The sequence below is a fragment of the Sceloporus occidentalis genome, unplaced genomic scaffold (genome assembly GCF_023333645.1).
Source record: "Sceloporus occidentalis isolate IW3139 unplaced genomic scaffold, rSceOcc1.0.p SCAF_2, whole genome shotgun sequence".
NCBI classification, from domain to species: Eukaryota; Metazoa; Chordata; class Lepidosauria; order Squamata; family Phrynosomatidae; genus Sceloporus; species Sceloporus occidentalis.
In genome coordinates this window covers 126,016,633-126,033,038 of record NW_028316982.1, presented here as the reverse complement: position 1 = coordinate 126,033,038, position 16,406 = coordinate 126,016,633, and the positions used below count along the sequence as shown (strand labels likewise).

Below are 16,406 nucleotides of genomic sequence, written 5' to 3'. Positions count from 1 at the left end.
CAGCATAGCGTCCAAGCTCCAAGCAGGTGTTGGTATCGAAGCCGGAGGATGAAAGTTGTTGCAACCTTTCAGGAAACTCTTCACAAGAGGGTCCCTGAAAAAAGGTTTGCCATCAAACTGGAAATGGGAACAGATGGCAGAGAGATAGCAGTTAATGGAAGTGAGGGACAGCCCCGAATCCAAAAGTGCCATCAGAAACTCCAGCACCACAGGTGTCATCACTTGGGATGGAGAGAGGCCTCTTGCAGAGAGGAATGCCAAGAACTTCTTCCACTTGGAAGCATAGGATTTCTTTGTGGCTGTTTCTGGGCAGCCAAAATCACCATCCGTACTGAGGTAGGAAGCGAGTCTAGGGATGGATCCTCCATGCCACCAACGGCAGGCTGTTGATGTCTGGGTGTCGAACCCGACCGTCCTGGAGAGTGAAGAGGTCCGGATGGAACTCGAGGCAGAGAAAGTCCCTTCTGGATAGGTGGATCAGGGACGGAAACCACGGCTGTCTGGGCCACCAGAGAGGGATCAGGATGGCAGCCGAACAGTCCTTTGTCATCTTGGAGATCATTCTGGTGATCAGTGGAAACGGAGGGAAGGCGTAGAGCATCTCTCCTGACCATGCAAAGCCGAACATGTCTTCGAGGGAGTTCTCGTTGCGCGCCCGGGAGCAGAACTGGGGACAGTGGCTGTTGCGGGCGGTCGCAAAGAGGTCGATACTGGGGCTTCCCCACCGATTGAAGAGGTCGCAGACCGTCTTGGGATGGAACCTCCACTCATGAGAGACGTTGGAAAATCTGCTGAGCTGGTTGGCCAAGTTGTTCTCTTCCCCTGGCAAGTGGACTGCTTGGAGATGAATCCCTCTCGGAATACACCATTCCCAAATCCGGAGTGTGATGTCCAGCAGGGTCTGTGATCTGGTGCCTCCTTGTTTGTTGAGGTAGTACATGACAGTGGTGTTGCCCATCAATAATAGCACCACCTTGCCGGAGAGGCTAGTCTCGAAAGCTCTCAAGGCTTTCTCCACTGCCAACATTTCAAGGGCGTTGATGTGGAGAGACTGTTTGTGCAGAGACCACTTGTCCTTGATGAGGAGGCCTGACATGTGGAAGCGCCCGTGATCAGCGTGACTTGAGGCTGGGGAGGATAAAAAGGCATGCCGACGCAGACGTTCCGGGAGTCCAGCCACCATTGGAGGAAGCGGGCAACTGGCCTTGGGACAGTGAGCCACTTGGATGGTGAGTCTGTCAGTGGGTTGATGGCCGAAAGGAACCATGACTGGAAGGGCCGAAACTGAAGCCTTGCCCACGGAGTCACGAACGTCATGGAAGCCATGTGTCCCAGGGCTACCTAGATATCTCTGGCGCTGACCTGTCTGTGCGCGAGGCAGGTCTTGACAGAAGAGCAGAGAGCGAGGAAATGGTCCCGAGGGAGATAGGCGACGCAATCTTCGAGTCGAGGATGGTGCCTATGAACTTGATCCACCTGGATGGAATTTGGTGAGACTTTTCCAGGTTTACTACGAGCCCAAGAGATGCCAGGAGCGACAAGGTGAACTCGACATCTCTTTGGAGCTCGTCCACGGAAGAGGCTGCGGGAAGCCAGTCGTCCAGGTACGGAGCCTTGCTGGTGGTGGAAGGCCACAATCAGAGCCATACCCTGAGGAGAAGCCAAAGGGAAGAACATTGTAGTGTTACATGTTGGGACTGACGACAAAGTCAAGAACCTCCAGTGACTCTCTCGAATCCCCATGTGGAAATAGGCGTCCTTCAAGTCGATCGTCGCAAACCACAGTCCCTGATGCAGCAAGGGCAAGAAAGAGGCAAGGGTTACCATACAGAATCGATGGTAGACCAGATAGGAGTTGAGGGATCTAAAGTCTAGAATTGGTCTAATGTCCCCATTGGCCTTGGGGACAGTGAAGTATCGAGAAAAGAAACATCTAGGGGCTTCAGCGGGGTCAATGTGCGAGATTGCGCCCTTAGTCAAAAGAGTGCATACTTCGTCGAGAAGGGTATCTGAGGGGGTGGTGGAAACAACAGCTCCAGTTGGTGGGAGCTCTTCGAACTTGAGGGCATAACTCCTACAGACTATGTCAAGGACCTTAGAGTCAAAAGTCACAGAGGCCCAGATGTTATAGAAAGGCCTAAGGATGTCACAAAAGGAGCTGGGAGGGGCAACGGAGGACGCAGGAACCTTTCAAGACCTCTTCTTTCCCTAGTCGGTATCCTGATGGCAGTTTTTAAGGTACCAAGCAGGAGCCTAACGCCGGCCAGAAGAAGAGGAAGACTGGGAAGGGTCGCTCTGTCTCTGGTGTTCCTGCTGCTGGTAAGGACGGTCCTGCTGGAGAGAGAGGACATACCATGCTTCCTGGCCACCACCTTCATTCTGTATTTGAAATTGAGGTGCTCATCAGTTTCCTTGTTAAACAGGCCAGCATCATCAAAGGCCATGTCCTTGATGGTGGACTTCAACCCCGGGTTCAAGTCTGATGACCGGAACCAGGCATGTCTCCTAAGCGCAATGGCAGCCGCCATAGACTTTGCCGAGCAATGCGTGGAGTGGCGAGCAGAGGTGATAAGCCAGCCCCCAATGGAATGAGCTTCATCCCTAATTTCGATGAGGACCTGCTGGCAGTCATCAGGGACATCAGGGATGATGGGAGAAATCTTCTCCATGAGGCACTGGATATAGGCTCCCATGCACGCATTATAGTTGGCCACCTTGAGCAACTGAAGCAGAATAGGCCTTCTTGGCCAGGCTGACTAATTTCTTGGCCTCACGATCGGCAGGCGATGTCGACATCTTTGGAGTGAAAGATTGCTGGGAACCTTTGATGATCGCTGAGTTCTGCTTCGGGTGCGAGGAAAGCCAGGAACATTGGGAAGGCGAGATCCTATAGAGAGACTCGATCTTCCTAGAAGCAGGAGACAGCGAGGCAGGAGCGTCCCAGGAGCATTTAGCAATCCTCTCCAGCAACAGCAGAAGTGGGATAGATGCAGGTGTTGGGACCTTGCCATGGATGCTCTTCTCAACTGGGTCCACGGCATCATCCTCGATATGGGACAGCTGGAGGTCAAGAGTGTTTGCCATCTTGTAGAAAATGTACGCATATCATCTGTAGGAGACAAAGCACCTGACTGGAAAAATTCTTGGGAAGATTGCGGGGCCACCTCATTGGAAGAGCAAAAATCAATCTGGGATGCATGAGAACCTTCAACATCGGAACCGGAGTTGGTGTTGAAAAATGGCGGGTCTGGGTAGCGGCTGCTACAGATGGGGGAGGCCTGGAAGCCAGCACGGGTGCTGGTACCATTGGTGGAGGAGTGGCCTTGTGAGTTGGTGGAGGGGTGGTTTTGTGCGCTGGTGACACAGTAGATTGAATTGGTGGTATTGTGGAAGAAGTAGACTTTGCCGTTGACAAAGTGGGCTTAGGTATTGGAGGCACAGTGGTTTTCGGTCCCAGCCGACTGCGGACGACTGACAGCAAGGAAGAACCTATCAGTCTCACTGTCGTAGAAGTAGTCCGAATCCTCAGGGTGATGGACCTCAGCCTCGAGGAACCGGCGTCAGGGAATGGTGACGAGGTGACTGAGAGGTGGAGACGTCATTGTCATCGGAAGGCTGCTGAAAGGCCACAGTAGCTGGCAGGAAAGAGGCCGGGGCTGATACTGGCATCGAACGAGCCTGGGGAGAGCTGTGCTCCAACGGTACCGACTCAGCCTGTATAGGTACTGAAGGGGGTTCCAAATGCCTTGAAGAAGACCGAGAGCTGTCTTGGTGTGAAACTTCTTATGAGAGGAACTGTCAGGTGTCTTGGAATGGGCCTTCTTGTGGGATGAACCCTGAGCGGAGGAGTCTCCTGAATCCAGAGCCTTCTTCTTCTTTGGGGAGCCCTGAGACTCCTGTATCCGAAGGCTGGTGCCTCTTTTTTGAGGATTTTGAGCTCAGTTCCACTAGGGAGCTCTTATCCTTAGTATGGGCCAAGTCCTTCGAGGAGCCCAAGTCCTTAGATTTGGTCTTGTCCTTCTTGGAGGACTTAGACCTAGAACTTGCCTTGCACTTCTTGGAGGACTTAGACCTAGAACTCGCCTTGCATGCTTCCTCGGTCCCATCACCCTTTCCAGGGGCTGAGACAGTGACACTGTCTGGGTCGCAGATATCAGCAGCCGCTGGTACCGATTCCGAGGCAGCAGGTGCTGAAGCGGAGCGGAGAGGTTGGGGCTGAAAGGCCTTCTGGTAGAGAGCAGCCAACAGATGGGAGTCGTGGTTCCTCCTGGCCTGAGGAGTCAGTGACTTACACAGGGCACAAGCTGTGTTGTGGGCTTCGCCGAGGCACAGAAGGCAAGAAGAATGGGGGTCTTGACGGGGAATCTTACCCCCGCAGACGTCGCACCTTTTAAAAGGTGCTGCGGACATCGTGAGCCGAATCAAAATGCAGAGGCAAGGTCAGAAAGATGCACAGAATGGTCAACAATACACAGTAGGGGCAGATCAAGAATGGTCAATACGGTCCGAAGTCTAAAGTCCAGTGAAACAAGCAAGAGAAGCAGAAGCGAAGTTCCTAAAGCAGATAATGCGGCGGAAAGAAGGAACTGGGCAAAGAGTGGGAACGCAGGGGGCTTATAAGGGATGGGTGGAGCTACCGCCAAAAAGTTGCAAAGTTAACTTTGCCCAGTGATTCTAGAAGTTTTCCAAGCAGCACTGTGCAGGCACAGTACAACCCATTTGTATGATTCGCAGAGACCACGAAGAAGAAACATATATATATATTTGCACAATATATATATGCACACACACACACACACACACAGCAGCATGCTGATGAGAAAGAGATAGCAAGGATGGGATACTATGTCATTTGGAAGGCTTTAAACAACTGCATCCTTTGCAGAATTTGAAAAGCAGAGCTTATTTTACATCTTTAGGGCACACTAGATACCAAACATGTATTAGATGACTTACCTGCCTAGATTGAGTAAAGAGGAGCACTCTGTGGTCCTGCTTGTGCCATATTTTCAGCAGAGACTCTAAAACTATCATTTTCCCAGAACGTTTCCAGAATCCAAAACAATCCTCTTCATTTAACTCTTCATCAGGTACTCTCTTCAAAATCTTAGGACCACCAGAGAAGATGTCTGGATGATTGCAGATCTTTCTCAGGGCAATCAATCCAGAGAATATCTAAACAGAAGACATAGCAAAACATTTTCCCCTGCAATCCTCTACTGGCATTTCTACAGGCAAAATATATGGGAAGACTACTGTACAGAGAATATTGCCAAATTCATAATTTTATTGAATCTCCCAGTATAAAGCATCTGGTGTTTTCTTCATGGCTTCTATACAGAATGTTTTGACTGGTTTGTGTAGTTGAGGTATTTAAGGTCTAGAACTGATTTCTAATCCCAATTCTTCCTTGATATCATAAAGAACATGAATAAACTAAATAATTTTTACAACTGCAAAAAGGGCTGAATAGCTTTTATAGAAAGTGGACTGTTTAGCAGTCTTCTTGGGAGAAGCAAATAACAGCCATTTGTTTTTGTTAAAGTATCTTAGGAAAAAAGGAGAGGTAGCTCAATAGGGTCCAATGCTCTAGTTAAATCTCTCAATTTTAGCCACAGATTTACACAAACAACATTTCTGGATACTACAGTTCTAACTAAAAATATAAGCAATCCATAGAAGAGTCCATTATAAAGTTTAGCTGCCCAATCTATTGGTACTTTCTTGCATGTATCTTGAGCATACTGGGATTTCCAAGAGAAGCTCATGACAAAATGAATTGGCAGAGACAGCTCTGATGGGTAGGCTCTTTTGTAGGGCATTTTTTTAAATTAAGGAGTTGTTTAAGAATTTCCCTCACACATCTCCTTATCCTGCGCTAAGAGCCAGATGGGTGCAAAGAGAGAAAGAGAGAGAAAAAATAAAGTAGAAGCTTTCAGAATAGTGAGCAGGGTGTTCCATTTCCTTCTCACCCTTCTGTTGGAGGGAGAGTTTGTGCAGGGTCTAATGGGATTATCCCATTATTTATGGAATTGATATTGGGGATAAAACTTGGACCAAAGTAAGTAATTATCAGTGGAAAGCTTCCTAATGTGCTGAATGCTGGATTCTAATAGCAAATCCTCTTGCTGATGGCAGAAGAATTGGTCTCCTGTAATTTTAGTACTCTTGGTGCTCTAGCTAAAAAGATAGGAAAAGAATCAAATTACAGGAATATACATTGGAAGAAAAAGAAGAAGGAGGAATAACAACTCTTCTTCCTTTCTTCTTGAATGGAAACCATCTGCACCTGTGGACACCCTGTATATTTGTTGCACCCATTCCTCCTCAGTTATGAGAGGACAAAATAGAAAAGCTATAAGATGGGAAGATACGCCACATACTTGAGAAAGTAGGTAGGTCTGCCCTTGAATAGCAACAGAAATAAAGCAGGATGAGATGAAATGATACTAATGGAATGGCAAAAAGAGGATTAAAGAATGAACAGCCTTTTAGAACTGGATCAAGGATCATCTAATTCCTTTCTCTCCTTTGCTTATATATCTCTCAGTTGTGGCTGCTTGCAAGATCAATAACCACTACCCTTGCCACCCTTGGGATTCAACAGAGGGCCTAAAGAGTACATTCATCTCACTCTGGGTCACCTAAAGTAGCAAAGACAACAAGGGTCCAAAACACACTTAGATGTGACCTGGCTTGCATTACTGAGACCTGGCTTGGGCCTGGAGGTGAAGCTGTGTGGGCACAGGCCCTCCCTGCCGGGTTCTCAGTTAAGGACCAGTCCAGGTTAGGTGGGCGGGGGGGGGGGGGGGAGTTGCCTTGATTTACAAGAACACTCTTCCTTTAACCAGGAACCATGTCCGACAGACCTCTTTTATCGAGTGTATTTACTTGACCCTAAAGGCCAGAGACAGTTTGGGGATTCTGTTGGTCTACCGGCCACCCTATGTGCTAACAGACTCCCTGGCCGAGCCGGCACAGCTGGTCTCGGAGCTGTTGTTGGAGTCCCCCAGGCTTCTTGTCCTGGGGGACCTCAACATCCCCTTCGCGGCCAGCCATACTCCATCCGGTGCGGCTTGGGAGTTCATGGATTCCATGACTGCCATGGGCCTGTCTCAATTGGTCATGGGTCCGACACATTCTGCTGGTAATACACTTGATATGGTCTTCTGTACGGACATGGAAAGTCTGTGGGCGGAAGTAACAAATATTTCCGTCCTGTCATGGACGGACCATTTCCTGGTGGAGGCTAAAATTAAGGCATCTACCCAGATCCCTCCCGGGGGTGGCGGACCTATTAGAATGGTCCACCCTCGAAGGCTGATGGAACCCAAAAGGTTCCAAGAAGCCCTAGAGGGGTATATGGTTGGATGTGACGGCGATTCTGTTGATGCCCTGACTACCATCTGGGACACTGATCTCTCCAGGGCTATACACAGTATTGCTCCCAAGCGTCCTCTCAGGCCTGCTTCCAAAAAACAGCCCTGGTACACGGAAGATCTCCGGGCAAGGAAGCGGGTCCTGCGACGACTAGAGTGCAAATGGCAGAGACACCATCTCTTTTGAAGGACTATGGAGTGGCGATATACGCAGCAAAGAACTCGTTCTATGCTGTGCGTATCGCGTCCGCGGAGTCACGTCCAGCAGAGCTGTTCAGAGTAGTGAGGGAGCTCACACAGCTTCCCTCCTCTCTGAACCCTATTTTGGAACCATCCAAGGCCTGCTGTGACCGTTTTAACAACTTCTTCACGGATAAAACCTCTCGGATAAGAGCTGATCTTGACGCCATTATTGGGACAGAAACCAGAGTAGAGGCCTCCAGAGCTTCCGTGGACTCAATTATACTGGATCATTTTGAGTCTGTAAGTACTGAGGATGTGGACAAGATCCTTAGAAGTGTTAGGAAGACAACTTGCTCTCTCGTGGCTAGCAGCTCAGGTGTGTGTGTGTGTAACCACTTTGTTACACCGAATTATCAATACATCACTCAGGGATGGGCAATTTCCAACCAGCTTAAAATTGGCCATTGTGAAACCGCTGATTAAAAAGCCCTCCCTTGACCCCCTGATGCATAACAATTACCGGCCTGTCTCGCTATTGTCATTTTTGGGGAAGGTGATCAAGAGGGCGGTTGCACTCCAGCTTCAATCGATCTTGGATGATACTGATTATCTAGACCCATTTCAAACTGGGTTCCGGGCGGGCTATGGGGTTGAGACTGCCATGGTCTCCTTGGTCGATGATCTTCGTCTGGGCATGGACAGGGGTAGCGTGTCCCTGTTAGTGCTCTTGGACATCTCGGCGGCTTTCGATACCATCGACCATGGTATCCTTCTGGATCGCCTGAGAGAGTTAGGAATCGGGGGCACTGCGCTCCAGTGGTTCCGTTCCTACCTCTCGAGCAGGTTCCAGATGGTGCAGCTGGGAGACATGTGCTCTGATAAGAGGGCACTTACATCTGGTGTCCCTCAAGGAGCCATTCTGTCTCCCATGCTATTCAACATTTACATGAAACCGCTGGGAGAGATCATCCGGAGACACGGGGCGCGGTGTTATCAGTACGCTGATGACACCCAAATAGTCTTCTCTGTGTCTCCGACTGATGCAGTGACCAGGGATGGCATCTCTCCTCTAGATGCCTGTCTGGAGTCAGTAATGGGCTGGATGAGGGAAAACAGACTCAGACTGAATCCAGAGAAAACGGAAGTACTTGTGATAGGTTCCCCGGGTCCGGAGATTTGTCCACCTGTCCTAGACAGGGTCACGCTTCCCCTGAAGGACTCTGTTCGCAGTCTGGGGGTGCTTCTGGACTCGTCGCTCCACCTCACATCTCAGGTGGATGCGACGGTCAGGAGCGCCTGTTATCAGCTTCGGTTGATACGCCAGCTGCGACCCTTCCTGGGCCGGGGGGACCTTGAAACAATGGTACATGCTCTGGTAACCTCTTGTTTGGATTTCTGTAATGCACTTTACATGAGGCAAGCCTTGTACCAAACCCGGAAGCTGCAACTGTTTCAGAATATGGCAGCAAGACTGGTCACTGGATCTTCCAGGGCCAGCCATATAACACCGGTACTTAAAGATCTACACTGGCTGCTTATTCGCTTCTGGGCGCAATACAAGGTGTTGGTTGTTACCTATAAAGCCCTAAATGGCTTGGGCCCAGGGTACTTAGAGGACCGCCTCTCTCCATATAATCCGCCCCGCACTCTCAGATCGGGTGAAAGACATCTTCTAAGAGTTCCAGATGCGAGACGAGCCATCACTACACAAAGGGCCTTCTCTACCTCGGCCCCTAAGCTCTGGAACTCGCTCCCCGATAAGTTCCGCTCAACCCCCTCCCTAGACCAATTTAAAAGAAGTTTGAAAGCACATCTTTTCCAACAGGCATACCCCCAATAGCCCTGTTGTGATTCCTCTCCCCCTCACCTGTCGTTATATTGATATCATATCCGGCTAGCTTGGAATTGTTATTGTTATAGTCATTTTTATACTGCGTATTTGTGATTTTGTGATTAATGTTTTTATTGTAATTGTGTTGTTGGATTGTAAAATTCACCACTGTAACCCGCCTTGATCTCTGGAAAGGCGGGCTAGAAATAAAGCTTTTATTTATTATTATTGTTAGAAATAATCCAGTTTAAGTCGGCTTTAACTGCCCTGGCTCAGTGCTAGGGCATTCTGGAACTGTAGTTTTGTGATACATTTAGCCTTCTCTGTCAGAGAGTTCTGGTGCCACAAGAAACTACAATTTCCAGGATTCCCTAGCACTGACCCAGTACAGTTAAAGCCATCTCAAACTGGGTTGTTTCTGCAGTGTGTTTTGGACCAATGTCTCACCAGTGCAGGCTTTTTTAAAGTGCTGCCAGAATCTTTTCTGTCAAGTCATAGGGTGCAGTGGACTGACCTGCATTTCTCCATTGAGAATCTGATAAACTTCCTTAGAATCAATAAAACATTTGTAAACTTGGTGCTGCTCATCTGTCAAACGACAAAAAAGTACCTAAAGAAAGAGATTTCAAAAGTTATTTATACTTTAACAACAAAATAACTGAACACAAGAACAATGTGGAATACAATAAACATGACAATACAGACTTACCTTAGTCAACAAAGCCTCTGACAAAGAAGCTCCTTATCACAAAGTCTTTATGCCCCCCTCTGCTCCCCCTTCCATGCCTAGCTGTCCTTTGTCTAGCTGGAGGTCTTTTTTTTAACCACTACTGGCAGTAGCAGGATGGTGAAGGTGGGCTAGAAAAACACAGGCTTTCATTGCTGGGTTGCAGCAATGGATAAACAATGCAATAACCCATGGGGTGGAAAAGAATGAGATTCTATCCTAGCTGATTCTACTCTGGTGCCTGGCTACCACAGACAAGCTACACATCAACTGCCTCCAGAATCCATTACTGAGGATGCATGAACACCAAAACAGAGAAGGGAGAAGGGGATAGGTAGGCCTGCATTACCAGTTATCCCACCAGAATACAAGAAAGGGGGAGACTTGGGAAAGCAAAAGTTATCTCTGGATGCATTTTAGAAGAAGCCCTCAAGTGGTATCTAGAAAACTGTTTTGTTTACTTATGTTAAGGCTTATCTGACCTTGTAGTTTCATTTCACATGTGCATATCGTTGGTTTTAAATAAAAACTTTGCTTAAACATGTTGAGATATTCTAGTTTTTTCTGGTGTAGAAACGTATACCTATTTCTTTCCATATTATTTCTGCCTCTGGTGCCAAAGTTTCTATTAAAAAAGTGATGCCCAAGAACACATCTACTTTGTTAACTAAGGAACACCTGTACAAATGACAAATCTCTCTTTTTCTCCTAAGGATACAGTCTATGAACTATAGATGTTATTTTTATTCCAAGGATTGGCCAGTCATGAAGCATGTCATTTCTTTTTCACAGAATGTCTTCATCCTTGATCCACAAAGTTAATTCTAATTTAATAATTAACTGAATCACTAATTAAATAATGAATAATTATTATTATTGAATTTTGTTGTTTTCTTATTCCAAAAGAAAAATTTAATAAACCTGCAACAGTTATTTCCTAAAGTTAGCATGTAGATACCACAAGCAACAATTAATGAGATGCAGCCAAACATCTACTGATGGAACTTCTCCCCTACCCCCAACCTACATCCATCAGCAGGGTTTCCCAGTTCATTAGGATTTCTGAGAGTTAGTTTTAAAGGAGCACTGGAAGCTGCTATCATGTCAGAGAACTGTCGCCTCTTCGTTCCACTGGATCCCATCCTTCTATAGCTGGTTCCTGTCTACTCCCTTACATCTGAATGTTGAGTTAATGACTTAACTTTTCATAGCATTATCATTTTCTGGATGAGTATCACTCCAACTGAGAGCCAGTGTGGTGTAATGGTTTGAATGATGGGCTACAATTCTGGAGTTCGAATTCCTGCTTGGTCATGGAAACTCATTGGGTTGACTCTCAGAGGAACAGGGCTTATTGTCGAACAGCCCTTATTGTCAGGAACTTCCTCCTAATGTTGAAGTGCAATCTCTTTTCCGGTAGCTTGTATCCACTGTTCTGGGTCCTAGTCTCTGGAGCAGCAGAAAACAAGCTTGCTCCTTCCTCAATATGGCATCCCTTCAAATATTTAAACAGGGCTATCATATCACCTCTTAACCTTCTCTTCTCCAGGCTAAACAACCCCAGCTCCCTGAGTCTTTCCTCATAGGGCATGGTTTCCAGACCCTTCATCATTTTAGTCACCCTCCTTTGGACAAGCTCCAGTTTCTCAATGTCCTTTTTAAATTGTGGTGCCCAGAATTGGATACAATATTCCAGGTGGGGCCTGAACAGAGCAGAATAGAGTGGCACTATTACTTCCCTTGATCTAGACACTATACTTCTATTGATGCAGCCTAAAATCGCATAGGCCTTGTTAGTTGCTGCATTGCACTGTTGACTCATGTTCAATTTGTGGCCTACTTGGACTCCCAGATCCCTTTCACACGCACTCTTGTTCAGCCAGGTGTCCTATATCTATATCTGTGCATTTCATTTTTCTGTCCTAAGTGCATCAATTGTGTGTCAATTGTGCCTACTCCTCAAGAATCTGGAAATGATGACACACAGTCCAGTTAACATTCCCTTCAAACTATGGTAACATGACTTACATGAGACTACCTTTGAAAAACATTTGAAAAAATGTTAAATGGTTTGTTGCTACAGCCAAACATCTGAGATTAACTATGGGGCACATATAATTCCCTTAATGCAAGTGCTCCACTGGCTAGCGGTTTGTTTCTGGGCACAATTTAACATGTTGTGTGTGACTTATAAGATTTACATAACTTTGGGCTATACAATCTGAAGGGCCATATTCTCCCATATGAATCTATCTGGGGTCTGAGACCTTTGCAAGGCCCTTCAAATACTTTATTTGAACATGATCTATTGTATATTTTTACTCATGTTATAGCCTTGTAATCTGGTCTGGGGAAAGAATGGAGAAACAGTCTGGGAAAATGCTCAGGTCTGGGGAAATGGTGGGATGGTAGGAGGGAGGGAAGGAAGGAAGATAAAGACAGATGGAGAGAAACACAGAAAGATAAATGCAACTCAAAGCACTTCCTCAAATAGAAAGTCAGTCTCAGAGAAGTATCAAAGATGCAGAACAGACAAATTATACAATGGAATTTTACCTGTTCGTTTTTATCTGGTAGTGAGAGACTCATTTTAACATTTGCCTTCATTCTCCGTAGCAGATAGGGGTTAATGGTATCCCGCAAAATACAAGCACACTTGTATGCAGTTTTTACCTTTTGAAGAAGAAAACAACTTTATTATATATGGATTCTTACATTTTTATCCCATCACTCCTGCAAATGCTCATGATGACATGCATGGAAGGTATCCCATTTTAACTGCACAAGAAAACTAAGAGCTTATGTCTGTGAGAGTGATTTGCATGTACACCAATCTGAGTATAAAAGCACATGTATACCTGCTTGTTTCTCACTGTGTTTGAGTGTGAACATGTTTCGAAATGTGTAGGCATGCATCCCTGTGAACATATACAAGAGAACATCTATAAGCATGAGTATACTGATGAAAGTCTGTGTGAGCCTGCGAGAGCTTACTGCAGTGCACTTTCATGGTAATAAAGATTGTATGAAGGTAAGCACACACATGAGTTAAGTATGCTAAAGAGAATTCTTGAGAAGGCACAAATGCATCCTTTCTCATAGTTAGGGTTGTGTTATCTCTTTGTGATGACCTTCCTCTTTTCTTTCAAACTGGGTACCCATTTTGTAGTTGGATTTTTATTTCATTTTTGTTTTGTTTTTTGGAACTTCCTTTTTTTTTGACCGAAGGAAGATGGGCTTCTACTCCCTAGGTAGATAATTACTAACTTTGCTGGTGCCAGAAACTTTCCTCGCAATTTCTGGAAGGTAATGAGAAAGGAAATTCTGAAAGAGCAGTAAACAGAATGTTTTCTGCAGGTGTCTGCTATGGAAGTCTCAAGAGTAGTTCAAATGTGTATGTAGGACCAAATGATATAGTTGGCGAGAGAGGTTCTGCACTGATCACATCTATAGCATATTTGTTTACCTGTCTAAGGAATTTGCATCTAGAGAAAGTACAAGGTGGTTCCTTGGGTAGAAAGGAAGATACAAGTGATGCACTGTGTCCTGAGATAGAACACAGGACAAAATTCTGAAATGGAAAAGAAAGTGGATGCCTTATTTGTGTGTGTGAAAGAATATTGCAACAGGGCCAATGGAAGAATGTAACACAAGAGAGGACAACCAAGCAACATTATTTGTCTTTGGAGATACACAAGTGATGTCATGCCCGTTCAATGAATGAATCTCTGAGTCTCTGGAAAAAGAACAAGAGACAGGATGCAGATACCATGAAGGTGGCCTCTGTGGACTGAAGGATCCCAAAGGGGACATGTGGCAGTGGTGGTAGGCAATTATCTACTTAAAGCAAAGAGGCAGGTGGTAGGCTACTTTTCAAGTGCAAAAATCCATCATGATAGAGAAAACTGCCCAAACTAGGATCTTTTGGTCAATGTTGGCTGCTGACTCCCATATCAGTCGAGAGGTGTATCTGCTCCAGGTTGTAGTCAGAACTTTGGAGGAAACTATTGAAGGTGGTGAGCCTATTCAGGGGATATGCTGTAGCAGAAGCTCCTGTGAAATTGACCAAAACCTGATGCAGGCTTACCACCAGCAAGGTGAGCTAAATGGCCACTTTTCTCCATTTCCTCCACTTGTTTCAGGATTGTGTGGTTACTTCCAGTTTTGACAAAAGGCCTGCACAAGCCTAAAACAGGTGGAGGGGTATTTTGCCAGCATTGTCAAGATCTCACCCAAACACAAAAGAAGCTGGGCCATGTTGGAGTCAACATGCTGAACATATTAGTCAGGAACATATACGGTCAGTGCCTGTTATCAGCTTCGATTGATATGCCAGCTGCACCCTTTCCTGGAAGCTAGGGACCATCAAGTGGACTCCAGTTCTACCAGAAATTGCTTCTGAAGAATTCCTGAGGTATTGAACCATTTTTGAAACCTGGAACTATCATTAAAGTCTACAAGTTCAATGCTCCTTTGGATGGATAAAGAAAGATGAATGATTCCTTAGATCCTGGGCTGATGTATTTAGGACAGGGGTAGGCAACCTGCGGCCCGCGGCCCGGCAAGGCCTTGGGACCGGCCCCTGCCCGGTCCTGCCGCGATTGCCGCCGGGGCCTTTGGCGTCTCGCGCAAGGGGCATGGTGGGGCAACTGTCTATAGAAGCCTCAGAAACATGCATTTATCTTAACATTTTTTAAAAAAAATCAGCAAATTTTTTCACGTGTCCTCCATTTTTTATTTAAAAAAGTGCCCTCCATTTGAAAATTTTGTCCTACATTTGTCCCAGTTTATTTATTTAATTAATTTTTAAAAAATTTTTTAATTATTTATTTTTTTGGCTTCGGCCCCCCAGTTGTCTGAGGGACAGCAACCCGGCCCCCGGCTCAAAAGGGTTGCCTACCCCTGATTTAGGACATGGTATGACTGCTTCTTTCTATGGCTGCATCATGCTAAGCATCATCTATCATTCTTATTTCACTTCTCCCACCATGTGATTCATGGTCTTAGGTAGTTATTTTGGGACTAAGCCTTTCATATCAATTCCCTGCTGCTCCCCCAAATAATGGTAGTAGAGATAAGCTTAGCACTGGACTAGATGTAGGTCTGCGACAACTTTTGCTGTCTCTTGAATCTTAGAGGATGTTTGTTTTGTTCCCAAATCACTGATCAGTACCAAAGGATATTTAGCTAATTAAGTAGAACAATTTGTGGCTTAAATATAACCCCCTACCCCCGTCCATGTGCCTGATTTATATTTTAGAAGACCTTCTTCAAAAATAGGAAAGAGCTAAACAGTCATTTCTGGTTTTTAAAAAAGGCTTATAAAGGTTTAAAGCAAACTGGAGGGAAATTATATTTATTTGTCATAGTGCAGGGAACTGAAGGTAAATTTGGGCACCCAAACAGAGGGCTATATTTTTCCATCCTAACATAGTAACTGCAACAGAATAGGAACACTAGATATACAATTAAGATTTCAATAGAATGTGTACAAGGCATGTTCTTTATGGATTACAGCCTTAATTTTACCTGAACTGGAGAAGCATTGGAGTACCCTCCCATGGTTATTGGAACAGAGAATTGTTCCATGAACACAGGTAGTGTCCCCAGTTTTCCTGGAAATACAAAATCAAAGAGGGACCACAGCTCCTTTAGGTTATTTTGTATAGGTGATCCAGACAAGATGATTCGATGAGGAGTGGAGAACTACAAGAGGAAAACAAGAATGTCTATATGATGATGATATACAGATAAAAGTCATAGAATTATAGAGCTGGAACAGACCACAAGGGACAATCAGTCCAACCTCCTGCCATGCAGGAAGTATACAAAGTATTCAGTTCTGATACTGAATTGACGTATTTCAACTTAATGAATTAGACTCAGAAGCAAGATACCATCAGTATGAAAAAATATATAATTTACGATGTATTTATGATGAAGAATTCATCCTTTGAATTTTGTTGTAATTAAGCTATTATTTTGCATTATCTTGCATAGAATCAAACAGCTATTGAACCCACTGTCAATGGATGAACTTTAAGGCGGAAAGAGAGACTGATTCAAGGTCATGCAATGAATTGTATACCAAAACAGCCATGTGATATGGTACTTTCCTTCAAAACTCAATCTACTGTTAAGGACTGGGACACTTTAATCCCCATATTCTATAAGAAAGGTGGTTAGTTAAGACTAGGCAATTTAATGCCCCAGGAGCTTCTGAGCTGTACAGAATACCAATAAAAAATAAGCAACATAACACCCCCTCCCCCAAAAATATAATACA

At 45.5% G+C, this 16,406-nt stretch overlaps 1 protein-coding gene across 2 annotated transcripts in view; it reads right to left on the bottom strand.

Annotated features, from left to right (window-relative positions):
* Positions 1-16,406, bottom strand: part of ERCC6 (ERCC excision repair 6, chromatin remodeling factor) — a 124,332-nt gene that overhangs the window by 42,113 nt on the left and 65,813 nt on the right. For both annotated transcript variants that reach the window (XM_089510895.1, XM_089510896.1), the window contains exons 10-13: positions 15,650-15,826; positions 12,677-12,793; positions 9,908-10,003; positions 4,957-5,175 (exon numbers count right to left, since the gene is read on the bottom strand). In XM_089510895.1, the coding sequence (XP_089367021.1) occupies positions 4,957-5,175; positions 9,908-10,003; positions 12,677-12,793; positions 15,650-15,826 (609 nt within the window). The remainder of the gene's footprint in view (positions 1-4,956; positions 5,176-9,907; positions 10,004-12,676; positions 12,794-15,649; positions 15,827-16,406) is intronic.